The sequence below is a fragment of the Branchiostoma floridae genome, chromosome 6 (genome assembly GCF_000003815.2).
Source record: "Branchiostoma floridae strain S238N-H82 chromosome 6, Bfl_VNyyK, whole genome shotgun sequence".
Lineage (NCBI taxonomy): Eukaryota > Metazoa > Chordata > Leptocardii > Amphioxiformes > Branchiostomatidae > Branchiostoma > Branchiostoma floridae.
Genome location: NC_049984.1, coordinates 7,898,554 through 7,926,455, shown reverse-complemented (window position 1 = coordinate 7,926,455; position 27,902 = coordinate 7,898,554). Strand labels below are relative to the sequence as shown.

The following is a 27,902-nucleotide window of genomic DNA, read 5'->3' as shown; positions in this document are numbered from 1 at the left end:
CCTTTGGGTCAGAGGTGAAAGGTATTTGACCTGCGATTCTAGTGTCAGAGGTTAAACTTATCACGTGATAAGATTTCAAATTTCAATCTGACCAATCATAGTCATGAATTTCATCACATGACCAAGTCACTTAGACGACCCGCCATTGTTCAAGTTTTTAGAAGAAGCAAATTTACTTTTTCAGTTGTCTCTAACGTCCTTTAATTCTGTTGTTTTACATTTTGGCTGGACAACAGTTCAACCAAGGCTTTGTGAAAGTGTGTGTGTGCCGTAGAGGGTATATAGAGGCGAATTATGGCGCCGACAACAGGTAAGGAAGATAGAAAAACACGTCTCGGCTCGTTCAAAAATTTGTGGAAAAAATTATGGCGGATATTTCACTTGAGTTGACATTTACTAGTGTTTTAGAAAGCTAGTCTTGGAAGCCACATTGCAGTGGGTAACTTCTCTGTTCATCACACCAGCAGATTATAAATACACTTTAGTTTGCAAAGATTTAAACTATACTGTACAGTCCCGTAAAAATGTGTCTTGTTTTTCCTCCACAGATGGCAAGGCAGGAGTGACAAGGTATGGCATGTTCCATATCACATAATTTTTCTCATTTAAAATGATATAAACTTCAAAATAAATGTTCACTCTTAGATATGTAATTTAAAGCAACATCTCATAATGTTAAATGTACAACTAACGTTACTTCTACCACTAAGAGTTGCCAGATGTTAAACGTTGACAGGATCCCCCCATGCAGACCCTCATTTTTTTCAGAATGTAGTGGGTATTTTGAGCCCTGCCTAGAAGATGGGATAAAATAATTTTGACATTTCGTGCACTTATGTTTGTGATTTCACGAACCACACAGTACTGAAGAAGACTCTATCAAGGTGTACGTGCGTGTGCGGCCTCCAGATGAGCCAGACAACAGTTACGAACAGAGCATGTGTCTCGCTGTGCAGGCTCCCAACGTCATTGTCATGGACTGTAAACCAGACCCCAGAAGATACACTTTTGACCATGTGGCTGACATCAATACAACCCAGGTCAGGGACTAATCTATAGACTCACTAATCCTAACTTTCTGACATTTTTTTCACTTCATTGCAGATATTTACTTATTTTGCAACTCCTTTATATGATTCACAGTTTGGTTGAAAACTTTTTTGAACAGACAAGAATGGATGCATGTCATACATATAATCAAGTAGGTGTTGTCTAATGTTAAAGAAAAATTCAAGTACACGCACATGCACACAAACACACCCATCAGAAGATGATCTTACCTGTAGAATTTTGGAAATAGGCCTGTAAAAGTTATTTTGCCAGTCTTACTGATGTCTGACACATATTTGTTTTATTTCTAACCAGGAAGCTGTCTTTGGTGCAGTGGGGAAGAAAATAATTGAGAGCTGTGTTGGTGGCTACAATGGAACAATATTTGCATAGTAAGAAGAGTTTTCCTGATGTTCATGCTTCCTTCTCAGACCAAAATGCTAAGATTTTGATGCTCATGGCTGTCGCTGTACAATAATTCTGATTCATCTTTCCATATATCAAATGCAAAAATGTCTAGGTTTAATGCAGTGTACAAAATACTTTTCTGAGCCAAGTTGCACAGTGTGCAACCTGGGGCAAAAACTAGGTTGCACAACTGAATTTCAAGTTGCACCACCTACAATTCACTAACTTCTGAAAATAAGGTACAATACATACAATTTTGGCTGATATGAAAAAGAGCTGACTCAGTCCATTTATTTCTTCCAAGTAAATTGAGAACAAAATCAAGTTCAGAGGCTCAAAATCTAAGTTGCACCCTGTGCAACCTGAGTTTAGAAGTAAGTTGCACAAAGCAAAAAGTGGTTGCAATGTGCAAGTGGGTATTTTGCACGCTGGTTTCATGTCATAGATTCCAAGACTCTTGATTGTCTTTATACATATGTGTAAGCTTATTGTCATTATCATTGTCATTAAGATATTTTACCTTGTCACACCTTCCTTCCTGTTTTCTTCAGTGGACAGACTGGATCAGGGAAGACTTTTACCATGTTGGGTACGTCAGCTTTTACTTTTCATACATACATACATACTGACTTAGTATTGCCTGAGCAATGTGGCAGACAGTCAATGAAATAACTGTTTGAAAAGAACTTTAGATTTGTTATCCATGGCTTGTGACTTGTCAATCAGATAAATCTGTTAATCACGAATGCTGATGAAAGATTTGCTTCTTTTCCTGTCATTTCTAGGACCCCTCGATGATGGTGACGATTTTCGTCATGAGTTACGTGGTGTCATCCCCCGCAGTTTTGAATACCTGTTCAACTTGATTAGCAGGGAGCAAGAAAAGGTAAAATCTTGTTCCGTGCTATTTTATAACTTGCGCAGGCATTTGTATGCTTTTATTTATGGTGTATGTATGTATGTATGTGGTTTAGCAGTATATCTAAAGAAGCTACGTGGCAAACAGTTCTGTCCCTGTAGGACTTAGTGCGCCAGTAGACGAGAGGGTGGAGAAGGAAGTGCACACCCCTCCTTCACCTTAAAAAGTCACGTGCAGGCCAGGCAGACTGGTCGTCTTTATCAACCTGTCTGCCTACCATTGATCTTCGGATACGAAGAAACAGCCATCATCATCATCATAAAGAAGCTATGGATGGATTGTCATGTTCTATTGTCGTGCTCTATTGTCTAAGTGGCCATGTTCTTTAATGAAAGGATTTGACTTCATTTCCTGTTTTTTTTTTAGCGCGGTGATGCTGTAGAGTTTGTTACCAGGTGTTCATTCCTGGAGATCTACAACGAGCAGATCTTTGACCTGCTGGACACGGCTTCCACAGGACTGCACCTGCGCGAGAACATCAAGAAGGGGGTGTTTGTCGACGGACTGATTGAACAGAACGTCACCAGTGCAATTGAGGCCCACCAGGTATATAGATACAAGGCACTAAATATAAGAAGGGAGAAAGTTTTAAAGGTGTCAAATGTACTGATAACAGTAAAGGAAGAAAACTTAGCTGCAAGTTCAACTTCACGTAGATGGTTTCTTTGTCAGTTTTGATACAGTGCTTCCCACCATACCAAGAAAGATAACAACCTATGGGATGCTTGCTGTAAATTTTGAAATATTTTGTGATGGTGCCTCTCCTTTGCATAATCATTTTACCATGAATTTGGAGCTGTATTATTGATTAACCCACGAATACCACAGAGACCTCCTTTACTGTGAAAGTAAATATCTAAAAAAGCTAGTGAATTTTACGCTTTTGAAGTCTTTGGCAATTTAGCATCCATGCCGAAGTGGATGTCATTGGTATAATTAAGTTTGTATGACTCGGGTGTCAGGATTATTTTTGCTGTGAGAAGCTACAACAGTGTTTGTTGTTGCAGGTCCTTTCTGCAGGGTGGGTGAACCGCAGGGTTGCTTCCACATCGATGAACAGGGAGTCCTCTAGGAGCCATGCTGTCTTCACTCTGACCATTGAATCCAAGGTATTGTTACTGTCTACCCATTAGAAAAGCACTTGCATAATTCCCAACATTGGATCAAAGTAGTTTTGACCGTCATTCTCAAAGCCTCTGGCCATAAAGCTCCCTATGTTTTTACTTCCGTAAATATGTCTGTGTTTGTTTGGTTTGTAATGTTTGCAGTTATTTCACTATTGTAGAGGAGTGATGGAATGAGAAGCAGAAGATGGTGTTAACACGGAGTGGCAAGATGGGAAAAGTGGCCTGGCCCGGTCCAAAGTTGTTCCTCTAGGATAGGAAGGTTCAACCGTTGGCTTGGCCAGAGTTGCATGAAGAAAAGGCAGGAAAATGCAGAATTAGTGAGAAATTCACAATTATAAAATAATTAAAACAACAAATTCACATAGACTCGATATATTTGATGTAAGTATGAAATCTTTGTTTTTTTTTTAATTTCAGGAGAAGAAGGGAGGTGTGATGAACATCCGGTGCTCCCAGCTGAACCTGGTGGATCTGGCGGGTAGTGAGAGGCAGAAGGACACACACACGGCTGGAGTACGACTCAAGGTTTGTGGAAAAGACTCCAAAACGTATGAACCAGCACAGAATAAAAAAATTCAAGTCCTCAAGTGCCCAAATAATCAACCCAGGATTGATGTCTTCTAAAATTTTCGTTTTCCTGGGGCTATTGTAGAGTGGAACTCTTTGCCACTAAGCACTGTAGGCGCATCCTCACTAGATAGCTAAATATCACTAAGTCTTACAGTTAGAGGTTTGACTTGTCATTCATTGTAAACAGTCAGGTGATACCATGCTGTGCTGCATGCCTGTGAAGATGTTATGAGACTGAGAGAGTTTTGATTTTGAAAGTATTTCAGTTTTGTTTTCTTTGATTTTTTATGTGGAATTTTTTATTTACTTACAGGAAGCTGGTAGTATCAACAAGTCTCTCAGTGCTCTGGGAAACGTCATCATGGCCTTAGTGGACATTGCCCACGGGAAGACTCGCCATGTGCCATACAGGGACTCCAAACTCTCCTTTCTTCTCAGGGTAGGTCGTGTTCTGCCTTGTAACCTACTGTACTTTATTGACACATCCCTCATTTAGTTTTACTTGATACTTTCACCACGAAGGTTATGTTTTCAATGCCGTTTATGTGTGTGTTTTTGTAGACAGCAAAACTCAAGAATTTGTGGATGCATCTTTATGATATTTGGTATGATACGACAAAGCTGCTTAGAGAGTAATGACAGAACTGTATAGCCCTTTAACATGGCTTGTTTTTGCTTACAGGATTCCCTTGGAGGCAATGCAAAGACGTACATTATTGCCAATGTTCATCCCGGCTCCAAGTAAGTAGATAAGCAGGATTATGTTTTTACTAGACTAAGAATTTTTTAAACAGTATATTCAAAAAGTTACGACCAAATGTCAGTTTCTATCTTGGAGCATAGACCTTGACCCGAAGAACAAGTTGTTGATTTTAATGATGTTACATAATAGATAGATGTTGGTTTTATGTATCTATATTATTTATACTGCAAGTTACACATATGTAAAGAGCGGTAATCTATGATACTTGCTGAGATATCCTAGAAGCATTTTCCTATGATGGTATGTAGATCTGTGACTGTTAAGTCTCCAGGCACGTTTACCAGTGGCATAAGATAGTATCAAAGCTGGCCAAGGAGTGTCCACTGCCCGACTGGCCACTGCTGACCACTGAGATTATGACAGTTACTCTGTGCTATAAATACATTCTAGGCATTCCAAGACATTGTGTCTTGGAACACATCTCCAGACTGTAATAAGTAACTTGCTATGTACCTGCCATCTTAACAGTCATTTGCATTAAATTTTTGTAGTCTCTATCATCATCATGTTGTGTTAGCAGACTTGCATCACTTTAGTCAAATAAGTTATTTGAGATTTTAGAGGACAGTCCTACAACTTTCAAATTTTACTGATCCCTTGTAGGAAGTCGCTATTCTTGAATTTTGCCCGGTATTCTCTTGCGTGGAGAGGCAAATGGCAATGGGCTTCCGAGGTCTAACATGGCAAAGATTGGGCTGTGGTCAATAATCTCGTTGGATGCAGTTTTACAGGCCTCTGCTCGGGCCCTGTCTCTATCCTGTGTTGTGTACACACTTCTTGTATCATAGCTCAAAGATAACTGCTCAGCATGCAGAACATTGATCGAGTCATAGGTAAATATGAAGTAGTCAATTGTTTCTGATCCAAAGGAAGCAGCAATGGTTAAGCCATGAAAACTGTCAATATTCTTGTGTCAATATTCTTGTGTCAATATTCAATGTTTCTCAACACATCAGTAGACTGCAATAAATAATTTGCTTTGTACATGTACTTGCCATCTTCACAGTCATTCACATTTCTATCCTCTCAATTGTTACAAAATGTGTAAGCCTACTTGCAGCATGTCAAACTGGCAAATAAGTGATTTGATGGTTTTGGAGGACAGTCTGCAACTTTCAGATTTTACTGATCTTGTTTAAAGTCACTTTCTTGAGTTTTGGCCAACTTTGCTCTTGCGTGGAGAGGCAAATGGCGATGGGCTTCCGAGGTCTAACACGGCAAAGATTGGGCTGTGGTCAATGATCTTGTTGGATGCAGTTTTACAAGCCTCTGCTCTGGCCCTGTCTCTATCCTGCGTTGTGTACACACTTCCAGTATCATAGTTCAAAGATAACTGCTGAGCATGCAGAACATTGATTGAGTCAGAGGTAAATATGAAGTAGTCAATTGTTTCTGATCCATAAGAAGTAGCAACGGTTAACCCGTGGAAACTGTCTATATTCTTGTGTGCCTTGTCAATACTGAAATTAAAGTCCCCGCCGATAATGCATGCTGCCTGGCCGTTCCTGCCTTCTGTAAGGGTCTTGACAAAGTTGAGGAGGTCATGAAATATCATCTGTTTTTCTGCATCAATGCACTTGTGCGGTCCATGCCAGGAGATGGCTATAAAGTCGGATACGTGTGCTGTCCTCTCCAATGCGATGTTGTTACCTGCTGTATGGCATTCAGGCTCAGGTTTAAGTGTGAACTTGCAGATGCATGTTCGTCCTCGGTGTTGGATTAGATTTGGATACTTGTCTCCAATCAGTCTGTATGAGTCTAAGCGTTCCACTTCAAACAGTTCACTATTCCAGAGGATCCCTGCTTCATTGGCAACTCCTGTGTAGCAAAACTTGTCGCCGAGTTGAAGCTGTGTTGTGGCATCTGCCCACGGACACTCTTGCACGAAAACTATAGATACGTGCATCTGACCCTGAAGCTGACTGAGAAGAAGTTTACGCAAATTTGCGTTCCCAGCACCCTTTGTGTCTCCCTTGAAGTTGACAGAAGCAATGCCGTATCTGAAGGGATGTTTTCCGTGCTCAGTGATAGACGTTTGCATCAAAGCCTCGTTCAGTTCTCGTACAACATCCTCGCTGCTAGAGTCTCCTGCCTTTTTCTTGTTGCTTTTTTCTGCTTTTGGGATGGCAACTTTACGCAAAACATGTTCTGCCTGGTACACTGGATTTGGTTGAAGAGCCATTGTTGCTTGTTATTTAAGCAGTCAACTTGTCTTCTTGATGATATTTGATCTCGTTTTCTTTTAATTCATGGAGTTTTTCCTCCTGTAATCCACAAAAACAGAAGAGGAAGAGAATGTTAAAATGTTTGCAGTATAATTAGTCAGTTTCCTTCCTTCCTACTACTGATTCGTCCATGCGTGTAGTACTGATAGTAGACTCGTTTCGATGGATTAAAAGCTTGTTGACAGCCCCAGGGGCTGGATTGTCATCAGCTTTAACAGCACTCAGTTTCAATAAACATTATTTTGCAGCTTGGCATGTATAATATATGAACTGCTAGATATGAATGCTATTTGATAATTAACATTGGCTTCATTTGAAATTTATTTCAATCTTAATTTTTTTACATTTGTCATGAAAGAATATGGTTTGGCAGTGCATGGATAGCAAGTACAAATTAGATACAAGCAACATTCAATTTGGGTTCTATGTTAATGACAGGCTAATATATCACAACGGTGATAGTGCTAATCAGCAGTTGCTACAGGGGATTAAATTTGTAGTAATGTACATCTAAATCTTTACAGATTTAGTCTGTTAGTATTACTAGTACACAGGTAAATGGATTGAGAATAAATCTATTTGTATGCAGAAAAGTTGGCAGTTATGTTATACAGGTATGTCTTGTATAAGTCACAACAAGAGCACATACTGTACCTGCTTGAACATTTTCCCATTTCCTTCATGCACAATACATTGTAGATTCCTATACCTAGACCATGCTACATCTGTGAACGCTTACTCACCTTATAACTCTTGAAAACCCTTGAGTCACGCTTAAGCACCAACAAGTTGTTACTTGCTTTGGGAAATGACGGGACTCACCTATACTTTCCAGTCAATAGCTGTGAACAATGGCTGCGTCACTGTATGCAAATAAGACCTATTGTGTTACGCGTCACCTAGTGTCAGGTTGCAATCACTTAGATAATGGCTTAGGAATAAATAGAACAAGGTTCATACCAGTCATGTGGTATGGGCAACTGTTTGACAAACAGGACTTCCAAATAAACAGAACTTCTCGATAAACAAACTTTAAGGTGGTTGCCGTTATCAGCAGCATGTTTACCCAGTTTGATACTGGATTGCCCCTGGCCAGTAAAATTCCACAAACAAATACCATTTAACCTGTACTAGAGTAAGATATCTATCTAACTGCCCAATAGCCAAATCTTATATATCCTGGCTAAAACAATCAGCTCTGATCAACAAATCTAGATCTATGTGACTTTTGCGTCAGGATTGCACTCTGACCCATGCCATTGTTGTGACCTTTCCCAGTTTTTGCCTCAGGCTATGTTTTTTTGGATTGATTACTCAGCACAAAAGAGCAGACATTGTTACGCCACCGTTATGGGCCTTAATGATAATGATGACGATGATTTTGAGCCATACAGAGAGAAGATATTGTGGAGCAAATAGTTTTTGTGGCAGGATAGAATTAAGGGAGCTACAATGTACTTGATATAATTACTGGTCAGGGGCTCCCAGCCACTAATTAAGATTTCTACTGTAGTTATAGCTACATATATCATAAGCCTTAAGCTCACATGAAGGCAAGGGTTGTGTCCTCATAGGTTCATGTTTTGCATGGCTGTAATGTACATTGTTGCAGAATCACTAGAGAGTTAACATTTAAAAAAGAACACTCTTAAGATAGTCATAGGTATACTACCGTTATCACTGTATGGATCCCTCCACAGAAAGTTTACTTCTTATAACTTGTGTCCAAAATAAGGCTCCCAAACATTGAGTGGGGTGAACAAAAGGTTAAATCATCCAATGTGACAATTGTAAACTATTAGAGAAAAAAATAAATTGCAGTGCCACAAGTTTTGATATTTTGGGCACTTTATTGTAAGTCTCTATTCTAAGATTTGACTTCAGTACTTAGCATCAGTCACCTCATATTCACAATACAGTTAGTTCTGTGGTAAGTTTTGATAAATGTGTTTTCAGGTGTTTTGGAGAAACCTTGTCAACCCTGAACTTTGCTCGACGAGCAAAGATGATCAAGAATAAGGCTGTTGTCAATGAAGATCTCCACGGTAACGTATCACAGCTACAAGCTGAGATCAAGAAACTGAAGGAAGAACTGGCAGACTACAAAGCAGGTGGTGTTCCACAAGCTGGGATTGCAGGTAAGATGATGTTCTTGTTTATTTTGCATAATTACCTTCAGATAGAACGCACCAGTTTTGTAAAGTAAGATTCATTTGTGCCGGGTTGGACCCCTTTCCAATAAGTGCAGTCGGTTGGATCCGTAACATGTTGAAAGTTTGGCTCTCTTCAAACACAGGGCCTCTGACTTCATGTTGCACCCAAGAGAACGTCCCTAACCAAAGCTAAAAAGGGATTCAAACCCAGAATTTTAAGGCTCTTAAGTTAAGTCAACAACTCTAACCATAAGACTTCCCTATATTGACAGAGAAACAACAACATTGTAGTTGAAAGCTGTTTCATTGTAACAACTCTACTGCTGTCTGTAGTATGAATTTCTTAATTTTATCGTCTTCTTCTGTAGCAGAGGGGAATAGCGGTGCTGTGGACAGCAAGTACAAGAAATGGTTCTGCGATGCAATGTTCCTCAGAAACCAGGCAGAAGAAGAACAGAAGGTAACAGAATTTAGTCTTTATCATTGTTTGAAACATGCATACAACATAGTGTGTTCTTATAATTTAGGCATCATTTGTCTATTGGTCACTATGAAAACTGAGGAACAGCTGAATGGATTATTTTTATGGTTTGTGACAAAAACTTTTGGCCAGCTCGCAGTTTTCCCAAGTACTCTAAACTTCTAGTTTTTATATCACATATTGTAGACCACCAGCGGTTATAATTTTTATGGTTATGAAGTTAGCTTTGATGTGAGGAAAAAGTGCTGTAGGATTGAAACACAAAACAGCTTGTTTTCAATGAGACTGCAAATGAATGTGTTTTACAGGCAAAGGAAGACAAGATCCATCAACTTGAAGACCTGTGTAAGAAGAAGGAGAAGTTTGTGCAGTCCAGTAAAATGATCATCAAGCTGCGAGAAAGTCACATCAGCCGGCTGGAGAAGAGTGGTGCAGGAACTCTGGGAGACACGGAAAAGGACCAGATCATTGTGGATCTTCGTCAGGAGGTGGGCAAGTTTTTCTCTACTACACATGTATGTTTGTCTTCAAAGGGATCCTTTTGCCAGTCTAAAGCACTGGGCACACATTTCTGTGCCAAGTTTTACTCTCCAAGCAGAGTTTGATGGGGAAAATTGAGCAAACCCCAGTTGGTGACACCCACCGAACCTCTTCAGCTGATCTGTCAATAGTGTGCCAAAAACACACATGAATTTGGTTTGCCAATGTCCACATGTACGTGTCAACATTTGCCACTAAGAACGGTAATTTAAAAAAATATATTAATGTTTGCCTTTTCAGATTGAGCTTCTGAAAGATCAGGTGTCGCATCACCCAGAGGTCACACGCCTCGCTATGGAGAACCACGGCCTGAGGAAGAAACTGAAGGAGATGCGCACTCCTGAGTACCTAAGTAATAAGGCCTACAGCGCACAGCAGGTCATGGAGCTGGAGAACAGCTTCAAGGAACTCATGGCAAAGGAAGATGGTTAGTTTTAAAAGAATGATGATTTAAAAGAATGTGCTGCTTTAAAAATGGTACATGCTGCTTTCTCTGCTTAGCACTCAGCACTAATGAGGAAGAGTATGGAAGTTAAACACACATCACTACCAGCGGGCCAGCCCCTTGCTGTAATGGCTTGCACATGTGTGGCCCAAGGGCTACAGAAATGGAGATGGGCGCCACCCCTACGCATCTGTTACTGATGTACGGGCAACTTTAACTTTAACTTAACTGCTTTGTTTGGTTGATACATCACTGCTCTTCCTGAAGTCTGGGTAAATGATGTAAATCACTGTATAGCTGATATGAGACAGAGGTTTGCCAGGCCTCCACCCGGTTGATTTGCACCATTGCACACCAGGGCATGTTTGTAGCTACTGTTACTTGTTACCCTTCTGAAAATGGAGTTATTGTTGATGTGTTTCTTTGTGTTGATGTAAGTCCAAAGTTGTGTAGAGACTGTAGAGTTGCAGCATGTAAGGCAAAAGTGGTATAATAGTATACTTGAAGAAGTGGAAGTAGGGTTTGCACAGGTCCAGTGGTGGTGGTGTTGACTGCCAGGATGGCACATGGCTTCACACGCATAGAGGTAATGTCAAGCCGTTAGGAGTACCTACTTAGAGCTTTTCACAATATGACAGCCAGTTGTATCAAACTTGCATAATTTTGTATAGGGTTGTAGTAAAAAAGTTGTACTTGATGAGGTGTTGAAGGAGTTTATACCGTAAAGAAGGGTTGCTAGTTTTATCATGTTTGCCATTTCAGATATGCCACACTGTGTATTTTTTGTCTCAGTCCATTCTAAACTAGTCCATTCTAAAGTAATACTCTGGAAGGTAGTAAAGTACATGAGTGCTGGAATCTTGTTTTTCAGGAGGTGCTCCAACGGTGGACCGTAGAACCAGCCTGAGTGCTGCAGGCACGCCTCTTGCCGCTGAGACTGTTGCCGTGGCAACAGTGGAGAAACTGAAGACAAAGGTGCAAAAACTTCAGGAGGAGTTGGACATGGTAAGGGTCTTCCATTAATACTTATTGTAGATAGTTTGAAGTTTGGAGACAGAATTCGTTCAATGTGTTTTGGTTTTACTGTTGGCACAGTGCAGTATGCAGAGGACATGTTTGCAGTGTGTTGCAACCATAGTGAGCACAACAAACTATTGCAATGAAATGTTGCGTGATACAATGAAATACTAATATACATTATCATATTCTTTCTCTGTACTGGAGCAAAACTTTCTTAGTTTTCTGTATCTTTTGTCTTAGACGTGCTAGGGTTTTGATTTTTTTTAAAGCAGGTAGCTTTTGGTGTAACTGTTGAAAAGAAGCAGTGTAAATTTGGGGCCCCTAGCTGGAACTGCAAGGGCCAATCAGGATAACTGAAGGAATTGTTTTTTGCAGACTAAGGAGAACCTTCAGCAGATGGAGGCCTCCTGGGAAAAACAGAAGCTGGAGCTTGAGTCTGAGCTGGCCTCGTACAAGACATCCACTCAGGAGCTGGAGAAGGTTCTGGAGGCCTGTCAGGTCCGCAACAGGATCAACAGGACAACCATGAACGACATCCACATGGAAACCATCAAGGTCAGTAAGGGTTTCAAGGTCACATTGCTTTTGTTTTATGTTCCATTGTCTTATGACATCTACATGGAAACCATCAAGGTCAGTAAAGGTTTCAAGGTCATATTGCTTTGTTTTATAATCATGTTCCATGTTCCGATTGACAGATATTGTGGAAAGAGTTATTACTGATTTCCAGATATCGTTGACACTTTGGTCATGGATGTTTTTGTGCCTTTGGTTAGGTCACTTGTAGGGATTTTATAATTGCAAAATTTCTGTGGTAGCTAGCTTATGACCATCTCCCTGCTACAACCAACAGAATATTGATAGCCAAATGGCTACTACTGTGTGCTGAGCGTTATCATTTTTGCTTCTATATGCAGTTTTGTATATGTGCAACTCCTTAGGGGTCTCAGACTTCCCTGTCTTACACTTTCTTTGGAATGCTAGACAGATTTTTTAATGAAATTGAACATCTGAGTAATGCTTCAGGTCATGTTAAAGTTGACTGCCAATCTGATTATCCTGTCCACCCCTCAGAATCTGACTCCCAGTAAGAAGGCCCTGTACCACCTGAGGACCAGGGTGGTCCAACAGCCTATACCATTTGACCTGGAGGGGGAGACAGGTGATGAGAAAGGCGAGGACATTGATGATGAGCTGCCTCCCCCGGAAATGATCCAGCAGTGTGCCGAGGCCTTGCATGATGAGATCAAGCAACTGCAGGTCAGAAGCTCCCAGTTTTTTTGCAATGACGTCAGGAAGCAAGCCTAATATTATAGTATTCTGTACAGTTTGTAAGAATTCCAGGAATTGTACAGGGCATGCATTGTTTTTGTTTGTAAGTAGGTATTCCAACGCTACCGCGAAAACGTTCCACCGCACGGCGATCGGTAAATTTCTTACCATCTTCCCACACCCGCGGCACAAAAACTATCCGTTCCTAGAGGCAAAGTTACCCATGAAAATAAAGCATATAAGTTTCTCTTTCTTGTGATATGTTTGTTTAGTTTGTAAAATGTTCAAGACGCCAGAAATTTGCCGGTGAAAACGGCGCGCCGTGAGCGGAACGCCCGGCGTTGCGCGGGACGGGCCCAACACTTCCGCCTGCACGCGACCTCTAACCTTGTGTTTGGAGCGCTTGCGCATCGCTGTGTTAGACAGCAGCAGAATGAAAGTAGTATCATTGCAAAGAGCAGATTAAGGGCTTTAAAATGATACCGGTGACAGTTGTAAACTTTTATTTTTTGCCGGTAAAAATTCCACTTGAAGCGATTGATCGATCTTTAATTGTAAAAATCTCCGCAAAAATGTTATTTTTGCCGGTTGTCACCCCTGTCCAAATGACGACAAAAAAATAGGCTACGTTTTGATGTAATCGGCATGTCTATTGCATGCACGCCGGCGGATCGCGGAGCTTGTTTTCCTGGCGAGGTCGGCCCGAGCGCGCCGTGTTTGGCCGGCCACGCGATCCTGACGCGCCGAACTTCGGCCGCGCGCCTATTACAAATAGAAGTTATGTGACTGAAGCGGCACAAACAGATCCTTTTCGACGCTATGGAGCAGGAATTTCCAGGTAAAATACTTTGATGCATTTTTAGTGTCTGTAGATTGTAGGTTTGTTTTGGGATGGGGGGCTTTTGTGTCCTAAAGGAAGAAAATGTTTTCTTTTTTTTGTTTGTTTTGACCATTTTTTTATTTTTTTGTTCTGTCTATAGACAATGCCAGCAATGCAAAATCATGTCTTTATTCATGTTTTTAAGTCATGAGACAATGTAAAACATTGCAGGTTTAGATTTATTAATCATTTTATTTATTTCTTTCTTGTTATTGGCCTTGTGAATCATAAATTTTCTTGCCTTGTTCCAAGTTCAAAATACCATGGTGTATTTTTTTTACTTGTTGAACTTGAGGCAACCGTGGCCCCCGGTTAGGGGTCAGCCGGGGAACCTATGCCCAAATTTTTCAAAATAAATAATTAATGGCATTTTCAATATCCTCCATATTATTTGTGTGAATCATTTCTTGCCTTGTTCCAAGTCCAAAATACCACAGTGTATTTTTTTACTTGTTGAACTTGAGGCAACCGTGGCCCCCGGTTAGGGGTCATCCGGGGAACCTATGCCCAATTTTTTCAAAACAAATAATTAATGGCATTTTTAATACCCTCGTTATTATTTGTGTGAATCATTTCTTGCCTTGTTCCAAGTCCAAAATACCATGGTGTATTTTTTTACTTGTTGAACTTGAGGCAACCGTGGCCCCCGGTTAGGGGTCAGCCGGGGAACCTGTGCCCAATTTTTTTTTCAAAATAAGAAATCAATGGCATTTTCAATGTCATTGTTATTATTTGTCAAATCATTTCTTACCTCGTTCCGAGTCCAAAATACCAAGTGTATTTTTTCACTTGTGTGGCCACCTGTTAGGGTCAGCCGGGGAAGCTATGCCCAATTAAAAAAGATACTTATGGCATTTTCATTGTGAAGTAAGCTTGTTACAACCAGATTGCTCAAGTGCTCTTTGTGCCATGTGGCATTTTGTTTGACTTTGCACGTCTGGATAGTTAAGTAAAGATCATAAATCTGCAGTACTTACCTGCAATATTATATTCTTGTCTCTACAGTTTGGTAATGGCGACCTCCAAGACTTGGTACCCAGGTTCAGTCGTAGAAGATGGTGTAGTACGTAGAAGCAATGACACTCACTGACTTACCTTCTTCCATCCGGTTTTGGGAATTTATCTAATCTTAATCTATTTTAACTTCAAATCTTCTTGATGTATTATATAGAATTCAGTTACATGCATGTGTCAGTCTGATTCTTTCTTTATAACCACTTTATAACGTCATAAAAAAGAACTGTATAACTACAAATCACCGTAGTGATGGTGTCGGGTACTTGGGTAGGACGTCTTCGCCGCAGATAGATGACCATCATCATTCATCACCATGGTAGACACAATAGTAAAACTAAAAGTTTAATTGTTTATTAGGAGGAATATTCTATCTAATCCGGGATGAGGCTGATAAAAGACCAGCAGAGAAAAAACTTGAAGAATGTAGGTTGTAGTACCAATAAGTAGAGCGAGATACACATGTATAGGATGGTGTAGGACAAATGTAAAGTTGACAAGTTAACTAGTTGTGCAGCCAGTTTAACTGAATGAAAGTGTTAAGTTTGTTAAGAAAGCACAGAACAGTTAGTGCCACAGGAAATGATAAGTAGGCCTTTTTTTGTGACTGTGCAAAACTTTGTGTACTTTGCATGATACAGGTGATAATTACTGATTATAAGAATTATCGGGAAGTACATACAAAAAATCTATGTAACGTTACATTTACAGAAAATAGCCTGTGACCTTGAAAAATGTTTACCTTGTCATGATAAATTCAGTGTTTACATTGTCTATTTATCATTATTTTATCTCTTCTTATAGTACTAACATCTGTCATGTACAGTCAAACCTGTCTATAGCGGCCACTCAAGGGACTGGACAAATTTGGCCACTATAGACAGGTGGCCTCTGTATAGAGGTGGCAACTTGTAGATAAAATACCCAAGGGACCGACAAAAAGTGGCCACTTATAATGGACAGGTGGCCCCTCTGTAGAGGTGGCCCCTAATACAGGTTTGACTGTATTGTGCAAGTGTGAACTTATGCCAATGATGCAGTGTAACATTGTGCCTCATCAAATAATGCGAGATGTTCATGCAATCTTACCTTTGACCTTGACCAAGTTGACCTTCTTATTAAAGAAGTTACCATTGTTGACATTCTGTGGATGTGACATTCTTTGGTAATAGGAAATAACATAATGCTGTACATTGTAAAAGTATATTAAGTATGGTACTCGGTCTAGTACAGTGCACCGTATAGTATACTCACCAGCAAAATACCATAGAACACAACCAAAAATGTATGTATATATACCCAAATTTACTCATTTTCTTATGAAGTACAGATAACATGACTGTTATTGTGTGAAAGAACACCACTGGGTGCTGTTTTATGTGAAATATTGGAAGACATGGTCATTCCTGTCAAGAGATACAAGTGTGTAAACTTTGGAGGAATTTTCCTTCCCCAGGGGTCAAAGGTCACGCTGCCACCTGAGTAATTTGTTGCAAAATGCATACTTTGACCCTGTGTAAAAACATAATAAAAAGATATTAATGTCTGGAATCCTGTAGAATATTTCTATGTAGTGCATATTACAAGTAAATAAGATAAAATACGCTTTTCAGCCTTCACTTACCTTTTTATCACCCCTTAAAAAAGCTATTTTGTTAATTTTCGTAATTTATCGCGCGGCCGGCCATTCCAAAGGGCAGATTTTGGAAACTTCAAGGAGCCATATCTCAGCAACCGCTTAAGATATTTGCTTCATTTAAAAAGCATTTTGCTTCTCTTTATTAGCTCTTTCAGAAACAGTAAAAACTAACATTGTATTATGTTTTTGAAATTTTGGTTGGAATACCTATTGTAAGAATTCCAGGAATTGTACAGGGCATGCATTGTTTTTGTTTTGAAGAAAACCCTTGAGGATATCCTAGAAAGCGGGACCCTGGTGACACCGGCCTGGAGAGAGAGACAACCTCCATATTCTTGAGTGAAATTGTTTTTTTTCTTTAATTTCTTGTATCTAGGATCGTCAGTGGAAACTTCCTAATAAGTATGTGTTGTTGTTTTTTATCAGGATGTCAACAACAGCCTGACTCGCGATCTGGAGGCACGGGAGACAGAATTGCTGAAACTGAAGCAAAGCAGTGCCAAGTACGAACACCAGGTGGAGCAGTTGAACCAGGTCTGTATGAAATTACAGCGCTTACTTCAGCTAATCTGAGGTCAACAAACCTAACATGAAATAAGATATAGGAATGTAAGAAATTAAACTGTTACTCACGACTAGTTTGCTGCTGGTGAGAAGCTTTCATACATGTTGTCCATCATATTTCTTGAGATGACTCAAAAGGAGTTTGTAACACGCAATAGACGAATCCCATAGCCCAAAAGAAATGCAAAATAAAAATAATAGTAAAAATTGAAAATATCTGACAGGCATGCTGCCACTGTCTCATTGGTGGAGATACTAATTGCCTTGCTGTCATTGGTTGATCTGATTATTGTGATGGACAGTCAGGATTGATCTATTACTTTGTTTCCATACTTAAGAATTTTGATGTGCATATTTGTTCTGATGGGGCATAGTCTTCTTCTTGTTCTTCCCTGGGACATGGTAAATGAAAGAAATCTTCTCCTTCAGCTTGTGTCAACTAAGGAGGCAAAACTGTCGGAACTGACCACTAAAGAAGCAAAACTCCAAGAGCAGCTCAAGGAACTAACAGACAGTAACACAGGTAGGTGTCACTGAAACAACAAGAGGGTATGGTTTTAGAAACATCAAGGGGGCATTGTCTTGCAAACAATGTACACTAGAGAGGTGTACCTAAACGTAACATCAGCATACAGGTACATGTACCAGTGGTTTAGGTTATAGGTTTAGGTTATAGGTTTACTATAGGTTAAGGTTTTTATCTGTACCTGTACTTAGACAATATGATAAAGTAACCTGTGGTGTTCGTTGATGGTAGGAGCATGAACAAACAGTTACCAGCACATTTATTCAGACTTCAGCTATTTTATGCAGAGAATTCATGCTTTAGACAGGATCTCAAATAAGAGATACTGATTTCAACAACCATATATGCTTTCATCTTTTTCTAATGCTAAATTTTCATCTTCATGATAGGAATGATATGGTTTTAGTAACAGAGTAAGTTGACACGTTATATACTTGAGTGTCAGCCTATTTAGGTGCAGCACTGGTATTACATTGATGTTCTAGTATTTTAGACCGGGACTTAAATGATATTCGTGGTGCTGTACTGGTACTATGTTCCCTTGTTTTAAGGCATTAGATTCAGATGTGTTTCCCTCCACTTCTTGCTCTAGTGCTAAACGGTGAGGTGTCGGACCTCCGCCTTGTGCTGTCTTCTGCTGACCGTGAGCTGAGTGACAACAAGCAGAAAATGGAGGAACTGCAGTCCAAACACCTCTCCAAGCTGGCAGAATTTGAAGCCAAGGTAATCTTCATTTAAAGATAGTAAGGGAATCTTATGCAGTGTCACAACTTCAGATTTATGTTAGACTGTTAAATTGAAAAAGAAAAGCAAGAAACCTGTCCCGAGTTAAAAAGTGTCAAATCAGGTTTAGGTTGTTGTATAGAAGAAATGTGCCGGATGGCTATCTGAAACATCTGACCATTTCCAAAAGCTATCCAGTTGCTTGAGTAACTGCTTTTTGGCGTTTCTTATTACTGTAATTCCTGATTTTGTCAATGTACTGTTATCTTCATGGTTTTCACGGTGAGGACTGTTACGTGAACTTATCATTACCGACAACAAATAGTACAAGTCTTTTTTACATGCACCTGCTGCAACCGTGAACATTTAGTTCCGAGAACAAGTTAAATTTTTTCAGACCGTGAAAGTTTGATACAGAGAAGACAAAGTCAATTACAGTACCTGGATTTCTAACCCTGATCAACATACTTGTTCATAACTTCCAGATTGTGGGTCTGAGCGGGGAGTTGTCGACAACTCGGCAGGACATGGACCATGTGGAGGAGGAGAAGATGCAGCTGCAGGACATGCTGGACAGTCTGCAGCAGGAGCTGCAGTTCCTCAAGCATCAGCAGAAGGAAGAGGGGGCGCTGCTGCAACAGCAGAGAAGCCTCAGCACCCAACTGGAACAGGACAAGCAAGTAAGCCCTTTTCTTGTTAGCTGTACTTGTATTGAATTGTTCTGTCAGTTCATTCTAGCGACGGTGAAAAGAGTGATGGATGTCACTCGAAACGTCTGGAAGTGGATCTCAGTTTTTTATCCTGTTGTAGGAATTGAACTTATTTGAAGTAAGCCTTTATTTTCATGATAACAGAGGTATGATTATCAGTTGGTGTGTTTGCTTGTTTTGGTGTGTGTCTGCAGTCATGAAAATGTTGCAGAGTGGCAGCATGTTAGGTGTAAGTAGTGTAATAGGATACATGGAGAATGGGAAGTGTTGTCTGGCTTGGGTCCAGTGGTTGTAGTTGAGAACTAGGATGACTGAGAGACAGAATGATTTAGGGCTAAACCCACACAGTCACTTATATTAGAGCATGTTTCACAATGCCTCAGGCAGAGGTATTTGGGGCTTTAGAATTTTTGGTCTTCACAACTTTGCTCCTTTATTTCAGTCCCTCACAGAACAGCTAGAGGACCAGAAAGCTGAGAACAAGACCCTGCAGGCCCGGCTGGTGGAAGAAATGACCGAACAGGAGGAGCTGACCAGAGTGAACCAGGACCTGGCCACGCTGAAGGCTCAACACGAGGGGCTGGTCACTCAGTACCAGGAGAAGGTGTCGGAGCTTAGTGACGTCAGGAGAGAACTGGAGCAGGCCAAGGGGAGCGTACAAACTCTTCAGAAGCGACAGGCTGAAGATAAGGTAATGTTCAAGGTCATGTGAAGGTGTTGTCTGCATTGTATGGAAACCATCTGAAGTTCGATGTAACCATGCCAGTATTTTTAAATGGCATCAAATGGCCAAAGCTAGCAGACACGATGTTGAGAGGTCACAGGTTCCATTATGGGCATAGATGGCTAAACTTTTTGTCCTTTGAAAAGGCTCTTTGCTCATCTTTCTTCACTCCACTCAGCTATAAAAATGGATTCCTGACTTTGTTTAGGGAGTTAAAAGGTCTTGGAAGGAGAGAGATGGGCTCCACCTTACAATACTGTGCCCCAGACATAGCGGATAACAACCCATTGCACATATGGCCTCAAATTTTTAGTTTCAAACATTGTTCCTCACCTTGGCCCGTTGTGTGCCCCCCTCCCCAGGAAGCCCTTGCCAGCCTGATGTCCACAGTACAGGACCTGCGGCAGCAGATGCACGACAAGAACTGCCAGCTGGCCACTGTGGAGTCCGAGCTGGCCGAGAGTCGGCAGGCCATCCAGACGGCGGAGTCAGTCCGGGAGGAACAGCTGCAGACTATCACAACACTGCAGGAGGAAACGGCCGATCTCCAGCTGAAGGTGGAGAGGGAGAAGAGTTCGCAGGAGTGTGAGGTGGGAAAGGGATAGCACTTTGACAGTGCCATAAGTATCATTTTTTAAAAGACTTTTTATCAACCTTTTTATAAGATTGTGTTAATAGGATGATATCCCCCTGAACTGTTGCACTAGATCCATTTAATATTTTCTAATTACCTTCATGAAAAATTGAGGTATTGTTTTTGTTGTGTTTGTGGTCAGATCAAAAGTTAAAAACCTCTGGATGGATCGTAATGCTATTTGGTATGTGGGAAGATACAAATCTTGGGCCTCCTGGTGGCTTTCCTTGGTACTGCAGCAGAACAGTCAGGTTTTGTATCTGTTGTGTTGGGAATGCTGTGGTCTTCATTTCTTGGTTGCAGATAGCATTTGTTGGCATAGGTTTGGGTTATGTACTTGTTATTTAAATTCACCATTTTCTAAACCCGTCTTCTTACATGATGATGCATCCGTCCCACAGATCAGCATGCTGCGTGAGGACCTGTCTTACACCACAGAGCAGTATTCCCAGCTGACAGAAGAACTGGACAAGCAGAACCAGCAGCTGGCGGCATCTCAGAGCCAGGCAGAAGAGGCCACAAGAAAGATGCTCGAGATACAGAATGTGGTAAGGCCTGGGAAAGTTGATGTTGCATTTCCGATTATGGCCTGGAAAAAATGAGGTAGGGAATATATTAAACTGAACAAAGGAGTAAATCTTTTTTTTCGTAGGCCTAATCTTTATCAGGTTGATAGGACTGAAAAAATATTGGTACACTAGCCTGTTCTACTCTAATGTTGAGTCAAAGTCAAAGGCCATCAAACATCTCTGCGTATGTCTTGGTTTATCACATAATCAAACACTTTTATTTTGATAATAACAACTTTGACTTTTTCTTATCTATTAACAACTTTCTTAACTTGTTTCTGTATTTTTTTCTCCAGCTGATTGACAAAGAAAATGAGCTCAGAGACACAAAGAGACAGTTTGAAGAGAAGCTCCGTGAAGTGGAACAGCAGGCCATCATTGAGGTTTGTCTATTTTTCATTTCCTAGTGCTGTTCTTCATATCTGTAGAATGTCTTATACTTAAATCAGATGCATTTTGCATTAGCATTGATGTTGTTTGTACATGTTAGCATGTATAAGGCCTTAAGTTTCCAAATGTTGTGTTGAAATATCTCACATTGCCTCAGACAAAATTTTTATGCAACATTGACAAAACATCCAACAAAAACCTTACAGAGGACTTTGCTGTTGCCTTTGCTGCTTGAAATGAACATTCTGTTGTTTGCTTTCCTGATGTTGTTGCTTGTTTCTTTTTTGCATCCTAAGATATCTCCAGAGTCGCCTGAGAGGACGGAGCTGAAGGCTCTCATGGACAGACAGAATGAAGAACTGGACAAGTTACGCACCGACAACGCCACAGTCATGGCACAAGTCGACCAGTACGAGATAGCTCGTAAACTGAAGAATGAGGAAATCAGTGCCCTAAAGGTACAGTTTGCACCTATATGAGCACTTTGATAGAATGTGTAGTATAAGGTTGTGTTAGCATTCATCAGGATGATATCCCGCCTATAGTTTCCAAATTTTGTGTCGGAAAGATATCAATTGCAACAGAAAAAACGTTGACCAAACATCGAGCAGAAACTTTACTGAGGATTGTGCTTTTACTTTTGCTGCTTGAAATGAAAACTCTGTTGTTTGCTTTTGTGACGCTGTTGAATGTTTCTTCATCTTTGCCTAGACTGAAAAAGAGAATCTGAAAGCAGAGAGGGACGTTCTGTCTACAACACTGCAGGGACTGGAGTATAAACTGGAGGCCAACAGGGAAGAAGCAGAGCAGAGGTGGGTTTGGCACATTTTTTTTTAATCCACTCACACCCCTACTGTTACAGATAAAGGTGTCCGACTTTACTTACCATCTCAGAGGACGTACCTAAATGAAGCTAGTTACTCAATCTTACCTGTGTGGAGTAAGGAAATGTGCCTCTCCCATGGGCACAACATTCAATCTTGACCACAGAGCATCTTCACCCCTCAACATGAAGCTATAAACTAAAAACTGCCATTGTTTTGAGCATAGGACAATGGAGTAGCAAATGTAGTGAAGCATTTTTGCAACTTTGCTTTTTTTCTTCAGGGATGCTCTGTACCAGTTTGAGTTGGAGAACCTGAAGAGGAATATGGCTAGTCAGAAAACAGCACTGGAAGAGGCCACCAAGACAAAAGTAAGATCACACAAACTACCTTGTAATCCCCAAAAAATATGGATCTTAATGAGATTTGGTGTATAGGTAGCCTAGGGTTTGGGAAACCGCACATTAAGTTTGATAATGGGCCTCTTAGTGATTTTCTCCTGCACTGCAGCAGAACGTCCAGTTTTGATATCTTATGTTTTGGACATGCTATTGTGTTGATATTTCAGTGGTAGATGGCTCTTCTTAGATTGTATTTATCTATATTGAGTGGCCATAGCACAATGCGATTACTGATGTATCATTTACTTTTATTACAGGAAGAGTCAGTGCAGCTTACAATGCAGCTGCAGCAAGAGTGAGTAAATGTTTATTTTACTTTCAACTCTAGCTATTGAAGCACTCATCGCCTTAAAATACATGTATCTCAATGGTCTTATCTCAATGGTATTTTTGTGCTTATAATATTAGAGTATTTCAGGCTGACACACCCTTGCTGATAGTCGGAAAGGGGATGTCCTTAACTGAAGCTAGTTTCTCATTTGTATTGTTTTCATTGCTAATGATGTGAAATTACCTCCCTGCAGCCTTGATGATTTAAAGGAACAACAGAGCAAGCAGGATGAGAGCACTGCAATGATGGCGGAAGAACTTGTCAGGTTGGTAGAGACAGTGAAGAAAATTGTACATCACGTACATACAGTACAAAAATTTTCATGAACCATAAAATAATGTGATTTGGTCAGGGCTTTAGCCAGCTCGAAATTTTTTTCCGTCAGCCCAATTTTCATTGACGGAAAAATCCTTCCGAAAATTATTTTTTTCCGTCATCGTTTATTATTTTCCGTCATTGACTACAAAATTTAAACAAAACAATATCTGCCTCGTGCGATCATTATCACGCCCTTCCGTAACGTCACCATTCACAACGTCAACATGATAACACACACACACACGCACAGAATTGAAGCAAACCTGATTAAAGTTTATTGAATAAAAACGATGTACTACCTGATGAATTCCTATAATAAAAGAAACTTTACTTATTAGTCTCCGTCTCCTTCAATGGGTAATGGCAAAGCTAGTTCGCATACTTCGTAGTCTTTGATATTCTCGGTCATCGGAAGGCAGCGTCAGCGAAAGGACTTCACGAGTCGTGCTACGAATTTGTCAACGTAGGTCAAGGTAGGTAATATTTTACTTCATAACCTACACAATGGTTTCCTATATCGTCAATTGAAAGTTACTTGTGTACTTACGACATAAAAGGACAACACTAGTCGACGTAACATTCACTGAATTTCACTCAAAATTATGGAATCGGCACCAGCAACAAAATGGCCGCCAGCAACAACAAGTGCTACGTCATCTTCTGGGTGAAAGTTCGTAGGAACGTACCAACTACCAAGCTAGTGCAAGCGCCCGTTGGACCAGTTTAGTCTTTTGTCATGTAACACTTAGCGCATGTTGTTTCCGCAAGACGCCCGTTGTTTATTTTATTTTATTGTCATGTAACAGTTAGCCCATATGTTGCGCTCGTAAGACGCTCGATGTTTATTTTATTCTATTGTCATGTAACAGCTAGCGCAAGTTGGGCCCGTTCCCGCGCCGTTGTTTATATCACGTAGCAGTATGTCGGAGTCGGGCCAGTCGGCCCCGTTCTTTATGTAAATTCATTTTATTGTTATGTTACAGTTAGCACATGTTGTTTAACATTAAAAGTAAACAAAAACGCATATAACAGACTTCAACTGAGACCTTCTGGCGTCGGTGGTCATGGCGCGTCAATTTACCCGCCCAGTGTATTCTTTTAATGCAAATAAGGAACGCCGGCGCTTGCCGTGCGCTGGGAAAAATCGGCCCGCGGGTTTTTTGGCGTGGTTTTCGCGGCAGTTTTTCGGTTGTTTGGGCGTGGTATAGCCGTACTTTATTTAAATTCTGGAGATTTCATATCTTTCTCCGTGATTTTTTTCCGTCAAGGTTGACGGAATGGTTTAATTTTTTTTCCGTCACAGGCAGCAAATTTCCGTCAATTGACGGAAAAACGGACGCTGGCTAAAGCCCTGGATTTGGTATGGGACAATTTAACAAGACAAGCTGGTATCTGTAATTGTCCATTTGTGTATAATCTGTTCTGTAGGTTGCAGTCCCTAGAGGAGAGACATTTTGAAGAAAAGGAGTCCCTGAGATCAAGTCTGGAAGAAATTATGGAGGAAAAGAGCAGGATAAGCAAGGTGGGTCAAGTTACAACTTGTAAAGATTTTCTTTTAGATTATTTTTCCTTTTGATATTCAACCTTTTTATTCAAAACTTTGCGACAAAAGCTTTCTTTGCACCAGGCAATAGGGGCAGTACGAGAGCATTTTGCATTGCCAGACAAGTCAAATTTTCAGGATTATCCACACCAGAGCTGTCTCCAGCTTGAATAGTAGAATTATCAGCATATTTACTCCTTGAGCTTTGTAATATCTTCCACTAGGAATTGAAGAAGGTTGAGGCTAAATGTGAGCAGTTGTCCATGGAGAACACCAAACTGGTGGGCCATCAGAACCCTCATCAGAAGATCCAGCTCCATGTAGCCATCAAGAAGGAAAACAATGAACTCAAGGAGGTGAGTTTACTTGAATAACAGATTCACTTGGTGGAATTGGGCCACAGCAAATTTCTATGGATGAGAATATATGGATTTTTTGCTTGAATTCAGGGAAAACAACAAAGTTTGTTCTCCCTGTCCAACTCTTGCAGTTTAGAGATAATGTCAAAATTTACTTGCTGTCGCCTTATTGAGTGCTCTCTTATTCTGATATACATGTAGACATTTGATGGCTTTGCCTTAGAGAGTGACATATTTTTTAACACTAAGTCTATATAAATGTTCCATCTAGGAAATCAGCAAGCTGAGAAAACAGCTGTGGCAGAAGAACAACCTGCTGAGTCAGCGAGAAGCCGAAGGCGGCCGTGCCCGGCACAAGTCGGCTGACGCCAGCAGTCACTCCCATAACAAGGAGAACAACCATCTTGGTCCACACAATGTCATCGTATGACAGCCAGACCTCTGGTACAATCTGTACGGTCCAAGTCTGTAGCTACTGAATAAACCGATCTCACTGCCACGTTTCTCTTGGCCTGTCAAACATCTCAACACACTGGCTACCTCCTACTCTATAAGAGGTGGTACATGTATTTGTATATATTGATCCTGTCTCCTGTCACCTTCTGTCTCTATTTGGTGATGCCAAACAAATTAGAAACAAGACTTTATCCTGTTTCAAAGTCCCATTTGTGCCACAGAGAAGGGCAGTCGTGAATGTACATTTTGTAATACGATAATCTATGTGTAGGAGTGAGAAATGTCAGTAGGTTCTTAAGTATGATGATGACTGGTACCAATGCCAGAGTGAAAGTCAAGTATGATCTTCTATATTGAGATGAAGGCTTTGTAGCTTTTGTAGGATAATGTGGGTACATTACTTGCATGTACTTGCAGAAAAGAAATCACAATTGATTCAAGTGAATGAAATCTAGCCTTGAAACTGAAGACAACCTCACTTGACAACATACTAGAATAATACCCTTCACACATGTAGAAACAATAACATGAATGTAGTTAGAATCATTAGTATCCAAATTGTTCTGTCCTTCCCTATACTAGTGCTATGTCTTGTTTTGTTCTCTCCTATCAGGTTTTGCATACCAAACTTTCACTTAAATCTCTCAGGAATTTTAGACACTATCTTGTCTCAATAACCATTGATTTTAAAGTCAATTCTTAGTCTTACAACTTTTTATGCTGTCCAGAAAAATGAATGTCAATGGTGCTAATTATGTCTACTTTACAGAAGGCTTTGTTGGTCACTGCACCCTTTGTGGCCATTTTAGTGCGGATTAGTTAGTGAAATTAGTATTTTAAGCATAGAATAAATGTGATGATACTGAATGTCATTAACTTGCTTTGAATTTTTGTTATTAATCATCAGTGTTAGTGTTTAGATTTATCATTTGTGAAGTCACAAGTTTGCAAGCTTTGTGTATTTGAAGACATTGTAAGCAATAAATGATTTTGTATCTATCATATTATGTATTTCTGTGTATTGGTTTTTATTGTTGTCCATACCAGGTTCCTCAGCCATGTAGCTTGTTAAAGCACTTATGCCACCAATTGCTCTTTAATACAACTGTTCTTGATTACATTCAACATAGTAAGTATCATTTAATGAACCCAGACATTTCTACAAAATATATACCTGCAGCAGCTTTATTCAAAGGCAACTGTTGGGATGTTGGAATTACAACGTGCAATAACACAAACAAAACAACAGACTACCCCATTTACAAGTTTTTCAAATCTTTCTACATTTTGTATATGTACATACAGTACAGATTGTCTCTCTCCATTTCCGCCGTGGTCATACCTAGCATGCCTCTGGCTGGCAGGCACACACGTCCTAGCTCTTCACAGCCATACCGGAAGTGAAAAGAGACTCCTCCCACTTCCGCCTGTGGCTGTGCTCCCGTGAAACCCCAGTTCTTTTTCTCGCTACGCAGGTTACACACACGCGTTTCTAGCTCCGCGTTTTTTCGCGTTTACTTCTATTACAAGTTTCGTTTGAGTGTTAATAGACATGTCTAGCCTCTAAGTTCTTAGTTTCTTTGCTAGTACACTTCTGGGAAGTGTTTTTTTTTTCGTGCGTGAGGAGGTTTGGTCGCGTCAAATCTTACGCAGCTCCGACACGTGTGACGGGCAACATGTCCAGGCACGCATCCGCCCCCTCGCCCCTGGAATCTTCGACGGAAGCTGAGCGCTTGTTGGCGTTGTGCGAGTCTCTTTGTTTCCGGAGAGTAGCCAGCAAAACGAGCTACTACTAGGTGGGCGGACACCCGTGGCTCCGCAGGAGTGGAATGACCAGCATCCTCCCATGCTAATATTGACGTGCGGTTGACCGACCGTTTTTCGGCAGAGTTTCCCGCGGCGGTTTAATAGGAGAGCGGCACGTCGCTCAGAGAGTCATCGTTCACCAACATGTCGAACCGTGTCCGCGTTTTTTCGGGTATTCGTAGTAGTTTTCAGCGGTTTGTTTACAGCGACGTCTAGGCTTCGTCTCCTCGACCGCTTCGGCAGCATGTTCCAACCGCCCGCGGGCCCTTCCGCCTTTTATCAGGTAAGTTTGTTTCCGCGGCATACTGTCGCCGCGCGTAGTCCTCACTACGCCCCGTCTTGTAACCGATATGTGTTTACGGAAATTTCCCGCAGTTTTTTTTTTTTTACTTGAGCAGCTCCACTTCCGTGTTTGTATAGTGGCGAGTATCCTCGCCTGTCACGCGGGAGACCGGGGCTCGTTTACCGACACGGAGCCAGGAAGCAGATGGGTATTTGAGTAGTCACGGAGTGTCTAT

General features: G+C 40.7%; 2 protein-coding genes across 2 annotated transcripts; both read left to right on the top strand.

Annotated features, from left to right (window-relative positions):
* Positions 1 to 88: 88 nt before the first annotated feature.
* LOC118417581 (kinesin-like protein KIF15) lies at positions 89 to 24,796 on the top strand. Its single transcript, XM_035823173.1, has 32 exons — positions 89 to 310; positions 549 to 570; positions 863 to 1,040; positions 1,366 to 1,442; positions 2,010 to 2,047; positions 2,244 to 2,344; positions 2,744 to 2,923; positions 3,385 to 3,486; positions 3,922 to 4,029; positions 4,388 to 4,513; positions 4,757 to 4,815; positions 9,019 to 9,200; positions 9,584 to 9,675; positions 10,005 to 10,184; positions 10,477 to 10,663; positions 11,553 to 11,686; positions 12,077 to 12,256; positions 12,776 to 12,961; positions 16,933 to 17,040; positions 17,500 to 17,593; positions 18,189 to 18,319; positions 18,805 to 18,999; positions 19,472 to 19,720; positions 20,116 to 20,343; positions 20,789 to 20,935; positions 21,253 to 21,339; positions 21,643 to 21,804; positions 22,058 to 22,158; positions 22,454 to 22,541; positions 22,829 to 22,866; positions 23,096 to 23,167; positions 24,649 to 24,796. Exons 1-32 carry the CDS (start codon positions 295 to 297, stop codon positions 24,794 to 24,796), a joined length of 3,996 nt encoding a protein of 1,331 aa, XP_035679066.1. The 5' UTR covers positions 89 to 294.
* Positions 24,797 to 24,983: 187 nt separating this feature from the next.
* Positions 24,984 to 26,262, top strand: LOC118418325 (hyaluronan mediated motility receptor-like). Its single transcript, XM_035824199.1, has 2 exons — positions 24,984 to 25,119; positions 25,394 to 26,262. Exons 1-2 carry the CDS (start codon positions 25,027 to 25,029, stop codon positions 25,550 to 25,552), a joined length of 252 nt encoding a protein of 83 aa, XP_035680092.1. The 5' UTR covers positions 24,984 to 25,026; the 3' UTR covers positions 25,553 to 26,262.
* Positions 26,263 to 27,902: the final 1,640 nt, after the last annotated feature.

Bases quoted from the DNA above. Each gene is read 5' to 3' on its own strand.
- LOC118417581 (XM_035823173.1), top strand. The intron at 18,320-18,804 runs GTAATCTTCATT...CATAACTTCCAG, and splicing joins TGGCAGAATTTGAAGCCAAG to ATTGTGGGTCTGAGCGGGGA. The intron at 22,159-22,453 runs GTGGGTTTGGCA...TTTTTTCTTCAG, and splicing joins AGGGAAGAAGCAGAGCAGAG to GGATGCTCTGTACCAGTTTG.
- LOC118418325 (XM_035824199.1), top strand. From the start codon at position 25,027: ATGGAGAACACCAAACTGGTGGGCCATCAGAACCCTCATCAGAAGATC. The intron at 25,120-25,393 runs GTGAGTTTACTT...TGTTCCATCTAG, and splicing joins AAAACAATGAACTCAAGGAG to GAAATCAGCAAGCTGAGAAA.